This window comes from Lemur catta, chromosome 12 (assembly GCF_020740605.2).
Source record: "Lemur catta isolate mLemCat1 chromosome 12, mLemCat1.pri, whole genome shotgun sequence".
Classification (NCBI taxonomy): domain Eukaryota; kingdom Metazoa; phylum Chordata; class Mammalia; order Primates; family Lemuridae; genus Lemur; species Lemur catta.
Window position 1 is genome coordinate 22,526,289 of NC_059139.1, and position 21,962 is coordinate 22,548,250.

The 21,962-nt window shown below is 35.9% G+C and overlaps 1 protein-coding gene across 6 annotated transcripts in view; it reads left to right on the top strand.

The window, feature by feature from the left end:
• SPEF2 (sperm flagellar 2) overlaps positions 1 to 21,962 on the top strand; it is a 194,443-nt gene that overhangs the window by 42,290 nt on the left and 130,191 nt on the right. For 5 of the 6 annotated variants that reach the window (XM_045565587.1, XM_045565583.1, XM_045565585.1 and 2 more), the window contains exons 2-8: positions 2,581 to 2,683; positions 7,319 to 7,571; positions 10,409 to 10,579; positions 12,562 to 12,702; positions 14,161 to 14,225; positions 16,678 to 16,864; positions 18,895 to 19,083. In XM_045565587.1, coding sequence (XP_045421543.1) covers positions 7,500 to 7,571; positions 10,409 to 10,579; positions 12,562 to 12,702; positions 14,161 to 14,225; positions 16,678 to 16,864; positions 18,895 to 19,083 — 825 coding nt within the window. In that variant the 5' untranslated portion in view covers positions 2,581 to 2,683; positions 7,319 to 7,499. The remainder of the gene's footprint in view (positions 1 to 2,580; positions 2,684 to 7,318; positions 7,572 to 10,408; positions 10,580 to 12,561; positions 12,703 to 14,160; positions 14,226 to 16,677; positions 16,865 to 18,894; positions 19,084 to 21,962) is intronic. The other variant, XM_045565586.1, reaches the window with a different exon arrangement.

A 21,962-nucleotide genomic window follows, 5' to 3' on the forward strand; every position in this document is an offset into this window, starting at 1 on the left:
TGAGAGCAGGCACAGCACTGGGGTCTGTGAAGAAAGGAGAAAGCAACAGTGACATGGGAGGAGGTAATGGCACACTTCTGGCATTTTGGAGGCAGAAGGAGCCATTTGGATTTCAGTTGCTTTACAGACTACAAAGGTATGATGCGAGAAGACACTTGCTAGGGCATTTAGTGTAAGATCAAGCCAATCCTGCTCATTTTAGTAGCGTCACAAGGCATTATGATATTCAGGTGATGCCATGATAAAGTCAGGACAATTTGGTGTCTCAGTTATGAAGTACAAGCTTAACTTGTGCTACATGATGTTTCCAGGCACAACAGAGCTAGATGAGTTATAGAGCTAGTATATGCCAAAAATTCCAAATTCTCCTATTGGAAGCTTCAGGGGGTACTTAGTACCTGTTCCCTAAGTATATTTTCTCAAGAGTGGCATCAGTGTTTCACATGAAGACATAGCTTTGGAAGGACAGATATGATGGATAAGGAAGGGCATCAAACCATCAATTCTGGAAACAGGTATCATGTTTTTAGAGTGAGATCATCATACTGCCCTATAGTTTTAAAATAATGATAAAACTGGTTTGCTTGTGAAAAAGCCTGATAAATCCACTAATAGATGCCAGACTCCAGACCTTAAGAATACATGCAGCTTGTCTCTTAGATGAACTGTAGCTGAACACAAGTTTAGGTGACTGGAAGGTTTCATTTTCCTTGAACTTATAAAGGTTTCATTTCTTTACTTGTTGCTAAAGTGATCCATAGACAAAAGCATTGTTTCCCCTGAAGGTTTTCTACCATTTATTTTTTCTATTGCAAATCAAAAATCACGTAACCATAGTCAGTGTATTTTAATTCTAGATAGTTCAAGAGCTCACCCTGAGTAAAGAGAATCAGTGATAATAATTAGCATCTTTTTTATTATTTCAGAATATTATGGGGGTACAAATGTTTTGGCTACATGAATTGCTTTTGTACAGTTTGAGTCAAAGTTATAAGTGTGCCCTTCACCCAGATACTGTGCATTTTACCTGTTAGGTTAGGTGTGATTTTACCTATCCCCTCTCTCCATCTGCTTGATGTGCATTGAGTTTTACTTCCATATGTGCACATCTTTTAAAACTACGTTTACTATAATGTTGATTTGACCTAAGAATTGGGGTGTTATTCAGAGTATAAAGATTTTGAGAACAGATATTAAGAGTGTCTTGGTTAAAACTGTGGGCTAGTGTCAGATACCCAAAAGAATCTTTTCTTAACATGTTATTTCTTCATATTAAATTAGCCACCTCATTATTAGTCAAATAGATAAAATAGAACTAAGTTCGTGATACTACAATGACATACAATATTTGGACTAATATTCCCTATAGAACCCCAATGGAAGCATGTTGAAGATTTATAGAGGATTTTGAAATAATTTGAGAGATGATGGCTTTGGCCTATGATAATAGAATTTATTTTGCATGTCATCCTAAATACCTATCACTCTATTTCCTTCACTCCATAAGAAAAATACAAGAGACCCAAGCCTAAAGACATTTTTCAGAGAAAGCAAATTCTATTGAATGCTTTAAAAATTTATTTTCTGTACTTGTCATTATATGCCTCCTATGTGGCAGACATGGTACCCAGCAATACATTACTGCGATTTTTACATTCATACATTCATACATTACATTCATACATTACTGCAATTTTTAAAATAGCTAAGATAAGACATAGATATGGTTATCTGTTATAGAGACAAGGAAACAGACACTCAGGAAAGTTAAGACACTTGCCCAGGGTCTCATGGCTAGGCAGGGACAGAGCTGAGATTCCAACGCAGATGTCTCTGGCTCCAAAGTCAGTCTCCCTCTGGGATATCTCCACCATTGTATAGGACAATAACTGAACCACAGTGTCCCATCTGAACCACAAAGGAAACATTTGATTATGTTCAGTAGGCTTTCTTTAAGAAGGTACAGATGATTTTAGTAAAATTTCCCTTATTTTATAGGTTAAAATTAAGTCTTTGTTTAAAAACGTTAGATTGCATCTCACTTGGCCAGAATATGCATTTCAGAAATTAAAAGAGCATACACATCAAAAACAACAAAAAGTGATGTGTAAAACGCATGGAATTTGGGGTTTTAAAATAGATTTGGACCTGGGAGTATTCTTTGGGATGGAGTTTTGTTAGCATGTACCAGAATATGCTATTATCATAAGTTATTTGGATAACTTAAGTATTATAGTGTAATTTTATAAAATATCTTGAAAGTTTGCTTTTAGATCTAAAGTTATTTATAAATTTTATTGATTGTGTTTTGTTTAATTTTTTTATCAGAGTGTGTCTTTCTTTCAAAATTTTGTATGTCATCAGTTATTATATTAAATGTAAATTTGAGGATCTTTGTAAGATCTCTACTGTTAAACTTCAATTTTTTTGGTCATTAAAAATGTTTTTAAAAATATATTCATGGCATTTTGAGTTCAAGTTAAATTATGGAGTTTTGACTCTTTGTATACATAATGAGAATATATTAGCTCTATGTGCAACACTATATTTACTTTTTTATCTCAATGTTTTAAAATTCAGGTCCCAAGTCATTTGCAAAGGCATTTTCCAGTGGCTATCTAATTGGAGAAGTTCTGCACAAGTTTGAACTTCAGGATGATTTTTCAGAATTTTCAGAAAGCAGGTTAGTGAGATTATTCCTTACTTTTTAAAAATGTTGATTCCTTTGGCATTTGGAAAGTCCAAAGTTAACTTTAAAGAATCATCAGTCATAAGATCCCTTCCAAACCCAAACCAGCCAAGCAGACCATTGGTATAGAAATTGTTGCTTCCTCACGTGTACACTCATGGTCCAAAGAGTACAAGGAGAGAAAGTTACATGGTTGCAGCAGACCTCATCTCTAGATGGGACTCATTGTAATATCTCCAATATTTCTGTAATTTGAGGCCAGATTACTTCCTCTTTGGTTAATTGTTCTTTCTTTTAAGAGACGTGAAATAACATATAGTTCCCTGGGTGGCTAATTAGTATTATTCTTTGTGTTTTAAAACTATGAAATAGAACTTAACTTACAAATTATATCTTAAGCCCATCAACTCAGTTTTATAATTATTGCTTTATTATTGCTTTTAAATCAGATAGAAGAATAAAATAGTTACAAACAAAAATACATTGAAACTGTCTTTTATATTTCTTTATGTAATTATTTCTACTGGTGTAGAAGAAGCTTTGTTTCTTCTTGTAATTTAGGTTACTGTTTAGTGTCCTTTCATTTAGTCCTTAAGGAATCCCTTTAGTATTTCTTATATGGCAGACATGCTGACAACGAATTGTCTTAGTTTTTGTTTATACTTCAATTTGATTTAGAGTTTTATCAGATAGAATTCTTGGTTAGTAGTCTTTTTCTTTCAATACTTTATTCATTCTTAAGAGCCAGCTAAACTCCCACCTCTTCTCTAACCGCTTCTTTTACTTCCCTAACAGATTTAGTCTCCCCTTTCTTTTTGTTCTAATAACACTTTGGACATCTGTTTCTTTGTCACAATAAGTTATAATTCTTTATTTACATATCAGTTCTTATCAGAGTGTCTGCCACATGAAGGGGCTCAAACAATTTTTGATGAATGAGTAAATAAATGTTTACTCCTCAACTAGATTGCAAAGATCCTGAAAATTGCAGAGTGTGTTTATTCTTTGTGCTCCAAGCATTGCCTTGGCCTGTAGCAGACTCACAATATTGTTTCCCTAATGAATAAATGAGTGAGGTCAGGGAGTATACCTGTTTAGCCATAGAAAAGTTGAAGGATCATAATGATTGACCAGATCACTCATGCAGTATTTCAGGTGTACTAAATCGGCTCTTGTTGGCAGGGCCCACAGAGGGCCTTTGTGTGAAATATTTAGAAAGGGTCCCCATCAGAATGGACATAATTGCGAAGATACAGTTCTTGGTAAACAGAGAGTCATTTGTACAAGGAAAAAGGATTCCCATTTTGGATAAAGCAGTATCATGGCAGGGACAGAACTTAGCAGGCTGAGCACAGGTTTCATACTTTTGCCCCACCTTTGGTAAGATGTGTGTCCTGTGCAACAGCCCTGCTTGTCAACCACTACAAAGGACTCACTTTCTCTTCTGCTGAAAGTCATTGCATTCCTTAACACGAGGAGAGGGTCTATTTGTACTAACAACCAGATAGCATCCATCTTCAATTCTTGCAAAAACCCGTTTTTTTTCCCCCAGGGTATATGGTCTTTTAACTAAGGAAAGGATCAGTAAATCCATGGGTATGACCTTTATAATAATGTATTTGATGGGGAGAAGAATCCTTTTTTTTTTTTTGTCAAAGCCTAATTTTTAGGATATTGGTGCCAGAACTTATGATTTGGGAATCTTGTCTAATATTTTTAGTTTCTTTAGTGTAAAATGTCATCTATAAACTATATGTTGCTAATAACTTGAAGTTATTCTCTGTGAAATGACCTAATTCTAATAATTCATCTGACTCTGAAAGAATTTTCTGTTTTAGAATATTTTCAGTCCTCCCCAAAGGGTGGAAATTGAGCAGATTAGTTAAAATAAAAAAGTAAACAAGCAAGAATATCTGTGGGAGGGGAGCTCCTACTTACCTTGCAAGAAGATATATTCCCTCGCCAGGTGGCGAGGAGGAAAGGAGAGAGGTAGTCCCTTGGCAAATCAGAATTGCAAGTAGAGAGGGAGAAGACTTCTCCCAGAATACGTTTTTAGTCCCTCAGAGGTCATCATTTACATCATATGTACTGTCTCCAGAGCAAAGGTGTCCCAGTGGTTTTTCTGTGTTTAAAAACAACTGATTATCCTGTTGTTCTGACTATGCACGTGCTTTAACAAGAGTAGACTTCCACCAACTTACACACAATTTCTTTTCCCCAAGTTTTGATTGATTAAAAATTAGGAATATACAGAAAAACTTCTAGAGAGAAGGACTGTTATGTCTGGATACTTTGGCCAGTTCATAAAAGACATTTTAAAACCTTATCGGTAACTGAACTATAACTAATAGGTTCACACTGCATTCTGGCAGTCACATTATAGAATTTGGAAATGGGTAATGTTTGCTTTTGTATTCTCCCTCCTAAATTAAGGTGCCCCTAAACTCTGCAGCCCAAGGTTATGACCCAGACCGAAGCTCTGACAGGTGGCTATCAGTCCATATCTTTCCAAATATGTGTAGTAGGCCAGACACATGGGACTCCTAGCATAGGAAGGGCATGAAAGGACAATTGTGATAGATCAAAAGGGATCTCTGGTGCCTGTCCAAAGAATGGAAGCACATGCCATTCATCTGACTATCTTCTCTCAGAATCATACTCTCCAAAACATTGTCTGCTTTACCTGGGTCATTTTAAACAAATGTTTGTTATCTCAAATGTAAGATTATTTGTGGAGAAGCAAATTGCAAAACTGGACATGAGAAGACCTAAAAAAAAAGTTTACTCTTATTACTGAGATTTCCTTGTAGTGTGCATTATCTCTTCCCATCTCCTCCAAGGCCTGTTTCTCTTTTATTCATTTAAAACATTTTACTCAAAGTTTAGGTGATATAGTGTAATATGCATCACTACTTATTGTTGATATTGACCTTCTCATGATGCTGGCTCCTCATTCATATTTAGAAATCACTCCTATATTTCCCCAGCCCCACCTTCCTTTAGAGGATGGGTACTTTTAGGCTAGATTATAGGAGACTCAAAAATACTCTAAAATGTTATACACATTTTATGTATATGTATAGATGTGTGTTTTTTCTCTGTGGAAAAGGTTCCATAGCTTTCAGATTTTCAAAGGTATCTATGATTAAAAAAAGATTCAGAAATACTACCTGAAAACAAATCTCTTGAGAAGTAGTGTGTTAGGAACAGTATATCAAGTTTAGGTTTTAAGTGACCTCTGTAAGCTTCTAAAAATGTAATTTAGGTCATTGAAGGTCCTCGTATCATCCCCAAATAATTTTATAGTCCAAAATTAAGTAATTGAATGAATGGCCCTGTAATATTAGAAATTCTTTAAGCACGCAAATATATGGCAGCTTCCTCTGGTCTGAGGCATCATTTTTTGATGGGGGCAGGGTAGGACTTTGTCTTATAGTCAAGTACTTTTTTCCACTGAAGAATATCACTGAGTGTTACAAGTTAAAGTAAGTAGAAAGAAAGCTAACAGCAAAAATCGTTATTTGTATCCAGCGTGATTATTAAGAGGCACAAGAGTTGAAAATGCATTCGATATCTTTTGCCTTCCATCTGTCATTAGATTCCTAGGATCATTAACAGCCCTATATCATTGAGACCTCTATTAAAACACCTATCTCAATTAATTACTACTTGTTTACTCATCTCTTTTTACCATAAACTATAAATTTCTCAATGGCAAGGACTATTGTTGTCTTTTTTTTTTTTTTTAATTTTTTCTTTTTTTAGAGATGGGGTCTTGCTGTGTTGCCCAGGCTAGACTCAAACTCTTAGACTCAAGCAGTCCTCCCATTTCAGCCTCCCAAGTGGCTGAAACTGCAGGCGTGCACCACCATGGCAAGCTTGGGACTGCTTCTTATTCATCTTTGTTATACTTTAGTAAATTTTTAAAAATGTATTAAATTTAATGAATAGATAAATCCTTGGTACATAATGAATATTTAATAAATGCTAGTTGAAAGAGTAAATTAATAAATAATTAATGAATTTCTTCTAAATTGTGTACATAATTTGATAATACACCATTCACAAATAAACATAACTTCTAATTAGAAAGTCTTTTTTGATTTTTAAAGTATAAAATATATAAATATATAATATATATACTGTATGCTGAATATTACATAATTATATTCATTAACTATTACTGACACTGAAAGGACCATTGTTAGAATTGTCAGTGCAATATTTAGGACTATTTGAAGGCTCAAGCAATAATATCATTTATAGAAATGTACATTTAAATTGCAATTTTGCCTTCTGAGTAAAATATTTTTCAAAACCATAATTGGATTTGTCCATTGAGAAGAAGGCATTGGTTATCTGTTTTTGTATTGACTTACTGTATAAATTCTATTGTCAATTTAGAGCAGAAAAGTGTAAAATTAATGAGTTTTAGTGTAACCAATCAGGAGAAATAAATGCATGGAGTTCAGGTAGACATGGACAATAAAAATCTCAATGTATTTACATCATTGAGTGGTTTTAGAGAGAAATGATACATTTAAATATTGGGTCATGAGAATACCTCTGATATTCGTTGCTTTTAATTCAATGCTAGTGTCTAATTATGTAAATTATTTTAATGTCCAGGGTTTCAGGTGCCAAACTTAATAATTTTTCTCGCTTGGAGCCAACACTTCACCTTCTGGGTGTGCAGTTTGATCAGAATGTGGCCCATGGCATCATCACAGAAAAGCCTGGGGCAGCAACAAAACTTTTATATCAATTATACATTGCTCTTCAGAGAAAGAAGAAAAGTGGGCTAACTGGAATGGAAATGCAAACCATGCAACCCCTGACAAACTTAAACCTTCAAAACATGAAAAGTGATGCTTTTCGAGAGGTAGGTACATGGAGAAGTATAATAAGCATGTCACAATGTAAGTCTTGGTAAAGAGAAATGACAGTAATACTCCATTCTCAGAGAAGCCCCATTGGGTATATATGTCCCTTACGTATGTTACTGGCCATACTTGGCTTAATTCATTTATCCATCTTGATGTCTTTCTCCAAAGCTGTCCATATTGCCAATAGCTTATCAAACTCTGTTCTGAATTCCCAGGACTTTTTGTGCCTGCTCTTCTCTTTCTATTTCTACCCTATCATATTTGCTCAAATCTTCTTATGAGCTACTGCAACAACCTGCTGACTTGTCTCCCAATCTCCACGCTTTCTGGTATAGGTCAAGCAACTGCTAGATGAATCTTCCCTATATTCCACTTTCATTGGGTTCTTCTTCTGCTCAGAAACCTTCTCTTTTGCTTCTTTCTAGTCCTCAGCATAAAGTCTTTCTTCTACATTGATTGACAGTATATCTTTGAAAATGATTTGTATATTCCTCTCTTTCTTCCCTCCCAGTCAAACTCACCTTTCTCATCTCTCCTCTTTCCCCAAATTTTCTTCTCCATGTCCTTCTGTGTAGCCCAGTACACGTGGATTCTTCCTTTGGAACTCTTAGGGCAGAGGTAATTCTCACTCTCTGGATATTAACCTCCTTGTGCTGATATTGTTCGTTAACTGTTCACTATTTATTTGTCATATGATCTCACAAGATTTTTGATACCTCAGATTCAAGAAGTATGTCGTGCTTTGAACATTGTAAATACTCATTAAATGTGTTCTGATTAATTGATACAACTTTTTAGTTGACACTGCCAGTTCCTATTTGATCTCCTTATGGTAATAGAAGTACATTAACTTTTCTAGGCCTCTGGGATAGTGTTGAATGCTGTACTGATGCAAAACACTAAATAGAAGTGGAAACAATTAAATTTTTAAATTTGATTTTTGAAGCAACAATGGCATAATAGATTTGAGGGCCATCTTCATTTTCAGATTTGTTCATTCTTATATGCTTACATCCTTATAAGCCAGAATGGACTCAGCACTCATGGAGGGCTAGCAATCAAATTAGGCTTACATCTGAATAATTTAGTATTGCATCCTGCCTCCTTCACTTTGCAAACTGGTTATCTTTGGGTCAGCCCCTGAACTCAGCTTCAGTTTTCCCAACTGTAAAAATAAGCATGGTTATTTCTACCTGCCTCAGAGTTGGGCTTTTGTGTAGCTTCGAGAAGACGGTATGTAACATGCAATAAACTGTGAAGCAGTAAACGGTGAGAAGTGCTGTAAGAGCTGCGTAGATGAGGACAAATGAGAGCCCATTAAGTTTAATGTTGGTCATTGGTGACCTTTCAGAGTCAATCATTCATTAAACACATTATCAGGCTCCTACTTTATGTCAAGCATTTGCACAGTGAAAAAGGTAGGTAAAGCCCCAACTCTCGTACAGCTTACATTTCAGGATGAGAAAAATGTTTCATTAGAGTGGTATGGTTGCAGTGAATTAAGGAGATGAGGAATAGAAGAGAATAGATTATTCTTTCCAGAAACATGGAGGCAAAGGAAGAGAGAAAATAACAACAGTAGCTGAGGAGAGAGAAGCTCAAAGGAAGTGCGAGATTATTTATTTGCTTTATGGACATAGAGTCTAGGACAACTTGTCAGTTGAGAAAAATAATCAGTAGCAGGAAAATGAAAATGATATAAAGACCAAATGGAAAGAGGTCCTCTAGGGAAGAAAAGAGGAAGGTGCAATCAATGGCTTGTGTGGTAGAAGAAATATCTTAGGAAAGAAGTAGAGAGGCCTTTTACTTAGACACCAGATAGGGAGATATACAGGCATCTATTATATAATAATAATATTATTAATAATGGCTGAAATTTTTTGAACGCACATAGTGATGTGCCAAGCGCTGTTCCAGGTGCTTTATGAATATTGTCCAACTTGATCTTCACAGCTGCTGTATGAGATAGGCACTTTTATTATTCACATTTTATAGACAATGAAACTGAGGCACAGATGGGTTAGGTAACTTGCTCAATTTCATGCAGCTAGTAGGTGGTAGAGCTGAAACTCAAACCGAGGAGGTTTTAATATTTTTTCGCTTTTGACTAGGCAGTGGCTTAAGTAATGGGAAGAATCTAGCTTCTTATTTCTTATATATTAAAATTAGTTTTATGAAATTATTTTTGTGAAGATGTGTTTCCAAGAATGCAAATATCATTTATTGAAAATTAAGCTCAGGGAAAAAATTAACTATAAAAGTATATATGAGCCGGGCGTGGTGGCTCATGCCTGTAATCCTAGCACTCTGGGAGGCTGAGGCGGGTGGATCACTCAAGGTCAGGAGTTCGAGACCAGCCTGAGCAAGAGTGAGACCCCGTCTCTACTAAAAATAGAAAGAAATTATCTGGCCAACTAAAATATATATAGAAAAAATTAGCTGGGCATGGTGGTGCATGCCTGTGGTCCCAGCTTCTCGGGAGGCTGAGGCAGTAGGATCGCTTAAGCCCAAGAGTTTGAGGTTGCTGTGAGCTAGGCTGACGCCATGGCACTCACTCTAGCCCGGGCAACAAAGCGAGACTCTGTCTCACAGAAAAAAAAAAAAAAAAAAACTATATATGAAACTATTTTGTAAGAAGGAATTCAAATAATTTTTTTATTATCCTCACATCAATTAGGGATATGAGTAATTGGTAGGGGCTTGAATTTATTTTAACTGTCAACAATGGTAATTCATAGAAATTTTATTTTGAAGACAAATTTTGTGTGTGCTTATAATGACAAGATACTCTTTATTTTCTAATAAAATCTTTTGAAATGCTTTCTTCATTTAGAGACTTAAAAACCTGATACCACGTCAAACTGATTTCAATCTGATGCGGGTTACATACAGGTTTCAAGAAAAACATAAACACATGAAAGAAGATCTTGCCCGTGTGCATTCTGAGAAGTTTAAAAGATTTCAAAAACTCCAGGAAGAACAAAGATGTTTTAAAATTGAAAAGGTTTTATAGAATAATTTTTCCAGAAATTCATTAGTGCATAATATATATACTGTATGTGATTTATGCCTATAGTACACATTGCATAAGCAGTAAATGTAGTACTAGGTTGACTTGCTTGATGCATAACTTTGCCCTGCCCTCCTCTCAACCTTTCTCTCTCTCAACTTTCCCCTTCTCTCCATCCCCACTTTTGCTGACTGTCACCTCTGCTTGTGGCGAAGTACAAGAACCGCCATTCTGTGGAGTGGCAAGACAGCTTGGTCTCTTTCACTGGTAGAAATCAATGTTTCAGCTGTTTAAGTGGTGGGGGTTGCTACCAGCTACCCCACTGGTCAAAGGCTCATGCCCATTGTCACCACTGAGGGAGACAAGCAGACATTTCCCCCTTTATTTTAGCCCCTCAGCCTTTCTATTCTGCTTCACTTTTCTCTTTTTGGAAATGGGAGTACTCTCTGCTTGTTTACCTTTTCAGCCACCTTGAAAAATTCTTCTTCCTGGCCCTTGCTTCTTGCTTTGACTAACTGCCTACTGGATTAAAGTCTTCGCTTCCTAAATTTCTTTGAAAATCTTTAATGATCTCTTGTCCCTTTAATGACATGGGAGGACAATGGTGCGTGGAATCATTAAAGACTTTTAAGAGAATTTGAGGTGACTAGGTATATGGAATGTGTAAACTACAGGCAAAAGAATTATTCTTTTTTTCCCATTGCACTGCAAATCACTTTTTAAATTCATACATTTAGAATGATAATAAATTAACATATGCTGACTATAGTCAGCTCCTTGTAGGGAAGGAAGAAAAGATGAAAGATAAACTCTGGAAGATCTCATGATTCTGTTACTTGCCAGAGTGGATAAAGGATTGTACTTCCCTTTGACATTGCATGGTAAAGAGACAAACTATTCTTAAAGTAATGTTTAAGTCAAGACCAAGTGCTTGGAACCTAATTTATAAGGAAGCAGCCTGTCTAACTTTGAAGTACCAAGTCTAATGGAGAAAGTCTCTCAAAAAAGCTGGAAAAAAGGAAATATGACACCATTACATATTCTGAAATAAATTGTGTTGAAAACGATCATGGGAAGCAAATGGGGCAAATGGAAGAGCCTGTGTCTTCCTGATTTTCTTAATAAAAAGAGAGGAACATATTGCAGTTAGATAAAAATTGGCATTTTGAAAAATGTAATGAAAACTTTTAAATTGTCTATAATTTTTGCCTTTTTAACGGTAAATTGAAGTTTCTTATCTTTGGACATAGGAACTAAGGATCTTTTTAGTTCCAATACAATGCTTTAGTGGTAAAGTCATAATTAGTTTCACATGTTACCTCTTAAATAATTTATTTTTAAGGTATTTTATCTGATTTTCAGGGTTTTTTTCCCTTTCATTATGTCCTCCTGCTTATATTCTTTTTAAAATAATTACTTCCTAGATATAGAAGAAATAGTCCAATAATGATATATAATGTAGTATTAATTAAATGTTTGAGGCAGCCCTTGAACTCATTGTTTAAGTGTAACTGGGTTTTGAGGGACCTTGTCATTTCTATTGTGTTCTCCAGAGACCCTCCTAGAAATTGTCTCCTAGATAGAATTGGTTTTCAGAGCATCTTCAGAGATAGAATTTTCTCTTCCCTTGATTGGTCGGGTCATGAAGGTGGGACTGGGAAACAATTATACTCTTCTTTGTATTTGGAACATCTTTATTATCCTTTTAGTATCATCACATAGAATGAAAATACAGACATTTGATAGACATAATTTGGGGATTCTAAAATTGTTTTCTAGCACTATACTTTCCAAAATAGGTCACATTGATACCTGCTTCTTAACATTACACAATTGTGACACCTAATTCATGGGTTAATTGCTGGGTTCTAAATATTTCAATAGAAAAATTGTATGTATGTGTATCTATGAGTGTATAGCATTGCCTATTATTCTGACAAACTGAATAACTAAGCTAATGTATTTGGGATACTCAGCAACGTATAAGCAGAAGACGGCAAAATGAAATAATGGCCCAAATCCAAGCAGCTATCATACAGATTCCTAAACCTACGTCAAATTGTACTTTGAAAGCACTTGAGGCACAAAAAATGATGAAAAAGAAAAAAGAGGCAGAGGTAAGTGATAAGTCTTTAATATTGTGTTGTAGTTGTCTTAAAGGATGGTCTTTCTCCAAAACATATAGGGAGACTTTCCAAAACTTCTCACTGCCTTTCCAAATTATCTCTGGCCTTGTCTCTTCTCATTCAAAACTCCTCTGCTCTATGCATGTCCAATCTATTCTATACTGTTATTTGTTCAGAAACAAAAAATGTAGCTTAAGGTTGGGGATGGCAAACTCCTAATCAATGGCAGCACTAGTCTGGACTGCTGTATTGAGAAGGATTCTGTGGTCTCTAAAAAACTAGGTCAGAATAGGTGCTGTTGTAATGGGTCATAACTGCCATGGGTACAGCAGAGGCCAAAGTGCACATACTCTATATATGTCATTCCTACTGTACATTTTTACTCAGTTCCTTCTCATCATGCAGCATTATTTTTCTGAGTCCCAGAAATGTTAAGTGACCTGTTGCTATCAGCATATTTAAATTTAAGATTACCTACACTAGTGATATTTTACTAGACCGTAGCAGCTGTCAATCATTCCAATAGGATACAATCTAATTATATTTTATAGGGGAGCAATAGTGCATTTTGGTACTAATTCCTGCAATACACACTGCTTATGGCTATAGTGATTGTTGATATTCTCTAGTGCAACCTAAGAAGCGGATTAATATCTACCATTTATTGAGTATCTACTACATGTCAGGCTGTGGGTTGAGCCCTTCACATTATTGTTAACTTGTTAATAACTCTCTAAGTAGAGTATTATTTTCTCCATTTTGTAGATAAAGAAACTGAGACCCAAAATGTTGACATGTTTTACTCAAGTTCACAGTGCTTATAAATAGAGATTGACAGATCCCTCTGAGTCCTAAATCCATTGCATTTATTAATGCACAGTTTCTTTGTTTTTTTAATACTAACAAAATATCCTGTCCTTGGATTCTAAAAAGTACTACCCAGAGCCTTTTTTCTGATCCCATTTTAATATTTAACTCCCATATGTCTCTGAGTCGATAAAAGTTTTATTAATAAGAATTTATAATACACAAGGATGAGCTACTGTTAATTTTCAAAGAATAAATTAACAATGTAGATAAGGTTGCATGAGGAATATTTAAAACACCTGAGATAGCAATTTTTAAAGAAATATTTATATCCATAGAAAGCATGTTCTGATTCTTTAATAATCTTCACTTTCATTAGTTGCCCCTTGGTGCACTGTCAGAATCATGAACTGAATGATTCAGGTTAGGCAATTTGCACATTCTTTTATGTATGGTTATCCCAGTCAAAAAATAACAAATCAAAATTATAAAAATATTCTAGAATGCAGCTTTTGATATCTTAGCTCCTGATTATTCTGAATTAATAGTACATGTCACCTTATAAACTTGAATGAATACGGTAAATAGAGATTTTTCAATAACTTTTAGAGGAAGATAACTGATGATGAATTTTCTTTAAAGGATGTGGCCAATGAAATTAAGAAGTTTGAAGCATTAATAAAAAAGGATCTCCAGGCAAAAGAAAGGTGGGATGTGAGCTCTTTTAATAATCACATAACTGTATTCTGTTCTATATATAGCTTTTTAATATTTAGAAATAGTTTATCTGGAGTAACTATTTCAAGGATCTTTTTACTTTAGAGAATCTTTACTCAGAGAGTATATGAGGGAAGATAAATGAGCTAAAATTCAGATTGTTTGTTATCAAATTTTATGAAGATCTAAAGAGAAAGTGGTTATTATGAAATGTAAAATTGTCTCTCTATGCTATGCTGATTCTTCTAAGTTCATACACATTTTTTAAACATTACTAAAATTGTTTCAATATACCACTAATTTAAATTTGTCACAGTAAAGCCTTTATTAGACTCTAGTTTGGTATCTCTCATGCTGTATCCTCAGCATTTAGTATAGAGACCAGCAGCAAAGAGTTGTTGAATGAGTTTGTTGACCAAATGTCACTAAGACAGCCAGTTTGATGAGTTTATTGCAAAAAGTGCCTAGTTAATGGGCTTCATTTGCCTAAACATAAAGATCCCTCACTACTTTGTGTCCTTTTGGAGGTCATTGATTCAGAAAATAGTCCCTTAGAGACTATATATGTGGGAGTAACTAGGGTTTTTTGACATTTTTAAATGGAAATGATACAAACTCTACTCATTTATGTCTTATGGAATATGAAATAAATCTTTGTTGAAGAAAATACTAATTCTAAAGAAGAAAATCAGAAACACATTATGTACTTCAATTCCAAATTAATATTTTCTGAAGAAAGGGTTAAATACAGTCAAATGAGGAAAAGAAAAAGACACAAGAAAGAAATGGTGAAGAAGTCAGGTATGGAAGAAACATCAAGCAAAATGGAGAAAACATATGGACATTACCTTTCTTCCTGCCCTCTGCAGAAACTCCAGATGGCATATTCTGCCCTCACTCCCATTTATCAGCATTTCTCCTGACACCTAAGAACAATGTAATTCAAGTCTACTCATCTGTGCTGCCACCACCCAAAACCTACTACACCCACCCTGACCTTGGCCTGTGAAACCACCTGATTTCTTCTAACTCTTTCCCTTACCTCACCAGCCACATGCTCTGTGGTGATAAACAGATGGTGTCTCCCAGAAAGACCATCTTAAATTATTGAAGCACTTTTTTTATTAACATTTGTTGGTGAACACTGTTCTCTATGACTCCCCAGTGAGCCCCTTTCCTGGGACCCTTAAGTTCTGCACAATGTAGCAACCAGAGTTAACACTGGGAGCAGCAAACCTACAAATTATGACCTAAAATGCAATATGATCCGTATTATAAATATGCAATTATTATACCATTAAACATGAGTTAATTATGCTTTTACAAGAGCACTTCTGTCTACATGAGAATTGATGACTACTTAGTCCCTATACATTTTAATAATGTATTCTTGTTTTTAGAATAAGACTATAAGTTATATTATAAACCAAATGCATTAATTACTACTCATAGCATAAAAACATTGATTATTCATAATATAAAAATTCATCATTTCTTGGCAAGCAACATTATGGTATATTTTGTGCTATTATACTGTTATATTATGTTTACTTTTTAAAGAGATATGCAGATGAGAATTGATGATTATTTGATCCTGATATTCATAAAAATATATCTTTTACTTTAATGATAACTTGAATGAATCTATAAATTCTGCACTAAGCTACTATTTGTCTCACTAAATTGAATGTGCTTACTTTTTGGGGGGAAGACTACCAGCCTCTTCCTGGTCCTTAAGTTTTGGCCATGAGGTAGGACAAGAGCTCTGAGGTGGTTCTTCTCACTCGAGTCTCTAGGATATGGGCAATGAGCCAGGTCAGATCTGGGGTTGTGAGTGTGGCATGATAAGCAAGTCATCTTTCAACTGCTGAGTTTCCAAAAAGGGTTGAGCCACTGTCCTAAGCAGTCAGAAATTCATCTGGGAGTTCATAGAGCAATTTGCATTTTCATAGATGAGAGGAGAACGGTATTGGATGGAAACATCCATAGAAGTACTCCCTAGTGACCTAATAATATTAGTGCACCTGGCCTGCTATTGTAGAACTGTGCCTTCCCTGATACTTGGGTTATCAGTTGTCTGCCTACTGTTGACTCAACACAGGGAAGGCAAGAGGCCCAGAGCCAGCAGTAAGAAGAGGAAGAGAAATCCAGCATCTCTGGGTAGAGTGAAGATCATAAAAAGTAAAAGAACAAAAAGGTAATAGGCCTAGGAAGAAAGCTATGTTAAAGACCTCATAGAGATAGAAGTCAGAAATAGAGTGAAGCAAATGGCATCATTGATAAGCTATGGGTGTCACACGGAGTTCTAATATTTACTTCAATGTTTGCATTGATAAATTAACAGAGAACTCAAAGGAGCCCTCTCCTGAGGTCTTTCTCCATAGTCACAGATAGTGGCATGTGATCACATTATTTTTTAAAAATAAAAACTATTGTCCTTAGTGCATCCAAGACTTCTTTAGATACAGCAGGCCAGACAACTACAGATTTGTTAAACACTTACTCGGATGATGACTACATTAAAAAAATCCAGAAGCGCCTAGAAGAAGATGCTTTTGCACGAGAACAAAGGGAGAAAAGACGGAGGAGATTGTTAATGGACCAGTTAATAGCTCATGAAGCACAAGAGGTAAGATATGCTGGTTAAATAATAGTGCTGGGAAGTTTACAAAATGTAGTTTCTATACATGCCACTCTAAATCGAATATCACTTTCACATCCTCACGTCATTATGGCAAACATACTAGGAAAAAAACTCTACTTACTAAAAAGGCTATTCTGGATTGTATATCTGTCTAAATCCTCCCCAAATATGGTAATTATAATTAAAATAGAAGCATGTCTTTTATTATTTTCCATTTTACTCATGCAAATACAGAATATTTCATCTATATTCTGGGTTAAACAGTCATCTATAGAATGCCCTGAGCACCTAACCATAGCTCATATCTTTGTTTCTATGAGAAACTTCATTGAAATCTAAATCATGAGCTATTTGTACAACGGAACAAAAATATAAATCTTTTCCACTCAGCTGTTTAGTGCAGGTCCTAATACACTTGCTGCTCTTCATTCTGAAGCTTTATATGCACATTATTGACACAGCCATTCCCTAGTAATTATCTCTTCTTTTTCCTATCTTAATGTGTTTCATCCAGCAATAATCAAAACATAACTGGCCAATCTAATTTGTTCTTCGTAAGGGTTGAGATGACTAACTCTCTCATCTTGACAACTAAAGCGCCTTACCATATAAACATAACCAATCTCCTAGAATTCACCTGAAATAATAAAGCAAGTTCATATTTTTCAGAAATATGGTGGGACTGTGCCTCATAGATCCAAAACCACCCCAGAATGTGTGGGCAGTTTGGGCTGGGCTTAACTATGCTGTTCTTTTGCTGATCTCAACTGGGCTTGCTTGTATGAGTTTGGTCAGTTGGTTGGCTGGCTGAGGATGGTTGACTTACGATAGCTTCATCAGGTCCCACCGGGAAGACTGGTACTTCTCTGCATAAGGCCTTTCATTTTCTAGCAGACCAGGTCATGTACGTGGTGGCAGTGGCAGGGAGAATTAAGAAACTCAGACCTCAAGTGTAATTGAGGTTTTTTCCTGTTTTTTTTTTTTTTTTCTGATGTCCCATTGGTCAATTCAAGTTAGTGATCACTCCATACCCCCTATTTAACGAGTAGAAAATAGATTCTACTTTTTTAGTGAGGATATCCACGGGGTAATATTGCAAGGCTGTGGATGAATAAAAGGGAAGAACTTGTGGTGACTTTGACATACTGCCTTACGTCCAGTATTGGATCTCAAAAGAAAACAAATTATTAACATTAAAGCTTTCAGAATTTTGTAACTAGATTAGACAAAGTTGCTCATGACTTAATTTTTCTCTAATATATCTTACTAACAGGAAAAAATTCATATGTATTTTTAGTTGAACTTTTATTCAATATGCATTTTTAAACAATTCCCAGTTCAGGTTTCGGCGTTTACCACAGAGTGTTATTGTTGTTTGTGTCTTGGTTCTATTAAATATCAAGTCTTTTCCACTGCTTATTTGCTGGTCCCCTTCTAGTCCAAGAATACATCTGGATTATGACCACTCAGATTTTCTAAGATAAGCCATAGGTCATTTCCCCTGAGCCTTTTCTCCAGGCTTCCCATTCTGTCAAGTTTTAGCTTTTCCTCACACCGGTATTGAGATGTCCCCACTGGGAGGTAATCAGGTCTGCCATCTTCAGCTGACAATGGCTGCATTTGTTTTACAACTAGTAGTTATGTTAGAATGCATATAACGCAATTCCAAACTTCTGAACACGTGCTTATGCACTGAGAATTATAGCGCTTGTTTATAAAACTTGAAAAAAATCACCTAACTCATTTTGAACCAGACTTTAAAGGAAGTAATAATTCATTTAAAGTAATTTCAGTTGCAAGACTATAATGATTCTAGGTACACAAATAATACGTTTGTTGGAAGTTCTTGTTTTTATAACTTAATTTTTGCCATGTTCGAATTTAAATCAAATGGCAAAACTAATTTAGATGACTATTATGTCTTGTATACATTATTTATATATAGGCTTCTTAGTCTGATGGGAAATGTGGACACTGCTTTGCCAAATCACTGGACTTCCCACTGGTGTTTTCAGGAGGCCTATCGGGAGGAGCAGCTGATTCACCGGCTGATGCGGCAGTCCCAGCAGGAGCGCAGGATAGCCGTGCAGCTCATGCACGTTCGGCATGAAAAGGAAGTCTTATGGCAAAACAGAATTGTCAGAGAAAAACAATATGAGGAAAGACGACTTAAAGAATTCCAGGATGCTCTTGATCGAGAAGCGGTAAGCAATATGTCCCTTAAAAATCTTTCTAAGGTTATTTTTGATCCTTTCTACCAGGTCATGGTACATGAAGCTGCGTTTTGTTGCTAGTCACCTCATGAGAGTTAATTTTTTATGTGATCTGCCTATTATCTGCTCATTTTTATTTTTGCATAACTGCATAAACAGAGCATAGAGCCGCTACATACTATATTTTCACCTTTCAGTCTTGATTCCACAAGTTAATAAGTATTTAATGCTCACCACCAGTCCCATGTCCATGTCTCTCTGGGCATTTCAATTGCCCGAAGCTCCTTCTCTAATAGATGGCTCAGGAAGGGCTCATGGGAACAATATTCTCTGAGTTCTTGTATATTGATAATAGTGTGTGCCTTTTATACTTGATTTTCAGTTTTGCTATGTATAAAATGCTTGATTCACATTTTCTTTCCTTGAATATCTTAAATATATCACTCTATTTTCTTCAAGTGTGAAGTGTTTCTGTCAAAAAGAATGATGGTCACCTAATTTTCATTTCCTTGACTCATTACTTTTTTTACCCTAGATACCCAAAGGACTTTCTTTTTCTTTAAAGTCCACTAAATTTATTAGAGTAGGCATCGGTGTTGGTTATTCTAGGTGAATAACCAACCTAGGTGAACTTTTAAGCTGCTTCCTTTCAACAATACACCATTAGTCTTCAATAAACAATTCCTTACCTTCTGATAAAAGAAGATTTCCCATGTCCATATTATACTGTTCCTCCCTCAGAGCTAGAATAAGTCATTTATCTGGCATACTCGGGTGCATTGCAGTTGAGAATGATATACAGAAACCAAGATCTGGCTGCTAGGTATGCTCTGCTAGTACCGTGTCATTGCATGTAGGCCCTTTTATAACTCTGAAAATCAAAATATACAATCTTTTAATATTTAATACATCATGTTTGTCCTGAATTTATATATACACATATATATTTTTTTCTAGTAACCAAAATAGATTTATTCGTGTATTATATGAATTACTTCTTATCTATCATATTGGGGATATTTCAGATTTATTTGTTCCACTAGTCTACATTTGATTAAAGAGATACATAACTCATGTGAGTGGCATTTTGGATAGCCTGTCCCTACTGTCATAAAATAGTCATAAGACAAGGTTGGGCTGAAGAGAAAACCATATAGAAAACAGGAAGGGAGTGCTTTATTTTTCAGCTTTACAGCTTCTACTGTGATAGCTGATGAAAATACAATATATAATAGTTTTTCCAAATTTGTGCCATTTTCAGAAATATCATTTGGAAAGTACCATAATCTCCAGAGTCAGGAAAACAGTACTTTTGCCTTTTCAGGACAGGCGTAGCCTAAATGGTGGGGAGCAGGAGCCACCCCCCTCAATTTGAGCCGAGTGAGTGCTGATCTCAAGGGTCTTTTTTGGCCTCAAGAGCTGAATTATCTGGATGAGTGTTTCATCCCTCTTCTTTGACAACAGACTTGAATGGACTGAGTAGCATTTACTTACATTAGAAATAATATGTGTAGCTATTAATATCTTTCTGAGTGCCTATTTGAAAGCCTAATTAATTAAGCGCAGAATAGCAAAGCTTTTTTAGCTGGAGTGGTCTCATGGTGCTGAGCAGGTTCATCTGTCCTTTCTTTACCTGGACTTGAACTGACTTCAGAGGATTGGGATACTCGGGCCTGCTCAAGCCTCAGAGATTTAGGTTGTGAGGTTCGGAAGCACCTGAAAAAATGCTTTTCCTTCCTCTCACATGATTACCTTTCCCTGCAGCTGAGGTATCTGCTTCCTTGGCACCCCTCTCAGAGATGGCTAGATTTGACAGTTTTCATTCACATGTTGAATTTATCAACTCCTCCACCAGTGGTGGCTGGTGTATAATCATACTTATATTGTTTATTTTAATAGTATTGATTTTCTATTCCATGGTCACTTTCTACTGAGTACTACTGTGGAAAACACTCCCCTGGTTTTCCTCCTACTCCTTTGGCTTCTCTTTCTCAGCCTTCTTTGCAGGCTTATTCTCCTCTGGTATCAGACAAATATTGCCAGAGTCCCTCAAAGCTTAGTCCTAGGCTTGCTTCTTTTCTCCTCCGTGTTATTTCCTCAGACAACCGCATCACAACCATGGCTTAATTACTGCAACAGGCAGATGATTCATGCACTTGTGCCTGTGCCCTCTGAGGTTTAGGTCCACAGGCTTAACTGCTTCCTTGACATCTCTAGTCATCTATCTCACTTCCAATTCAACATGGTGAAAGCCAAATGTACGACCTTTTTCACTAAACTGGCCTTTTTTAAGGTTTTATATCTCAACAAATGGCATCATTATTTATCCAATTGTACAAGTCCCAAAACTCGGAACCCACTTGAAATTTGTTTTATCCTCACTCCCCCATGTCCTAAGTCTATCAATTTCATGCACTAAATTTCTCTTCAGTTTGTTCACTTTTCTCCATGTCAATACTAACGCCCCTGGTTTCTACTACAGTACTACAACTGTGGTGGTCTCCTTCATGCATTTTTAGTGGATGTGATTTGGCAGCTACAAAACTGGAGGGTATAAGAACATAGCATTATTTATATTCTTTAAACCAACCTCAGTTAGAGTCTGTCAGTTCACCTTTGCCCACAGAGATGCATGATGCCTGAGTGTACAAGGACCAAGTTGTCTGGGAACCATTACAAGCATCAGGCACAAGCCCACTGCCATTGAGACCCCAGCTTCCATAGCCCACATGCTCCCACAGCAGCACAGGAACCTTTGGGGGGGGAGGCAGGTCCAGCCTTTGTTTGTCCCCCCACATGATCCCTTCTGAGGCTTTGTTGCTCCCCAGGAGCTTCCAGGGAATGGGGTGCATATCTCTTCTTCTTTCTCT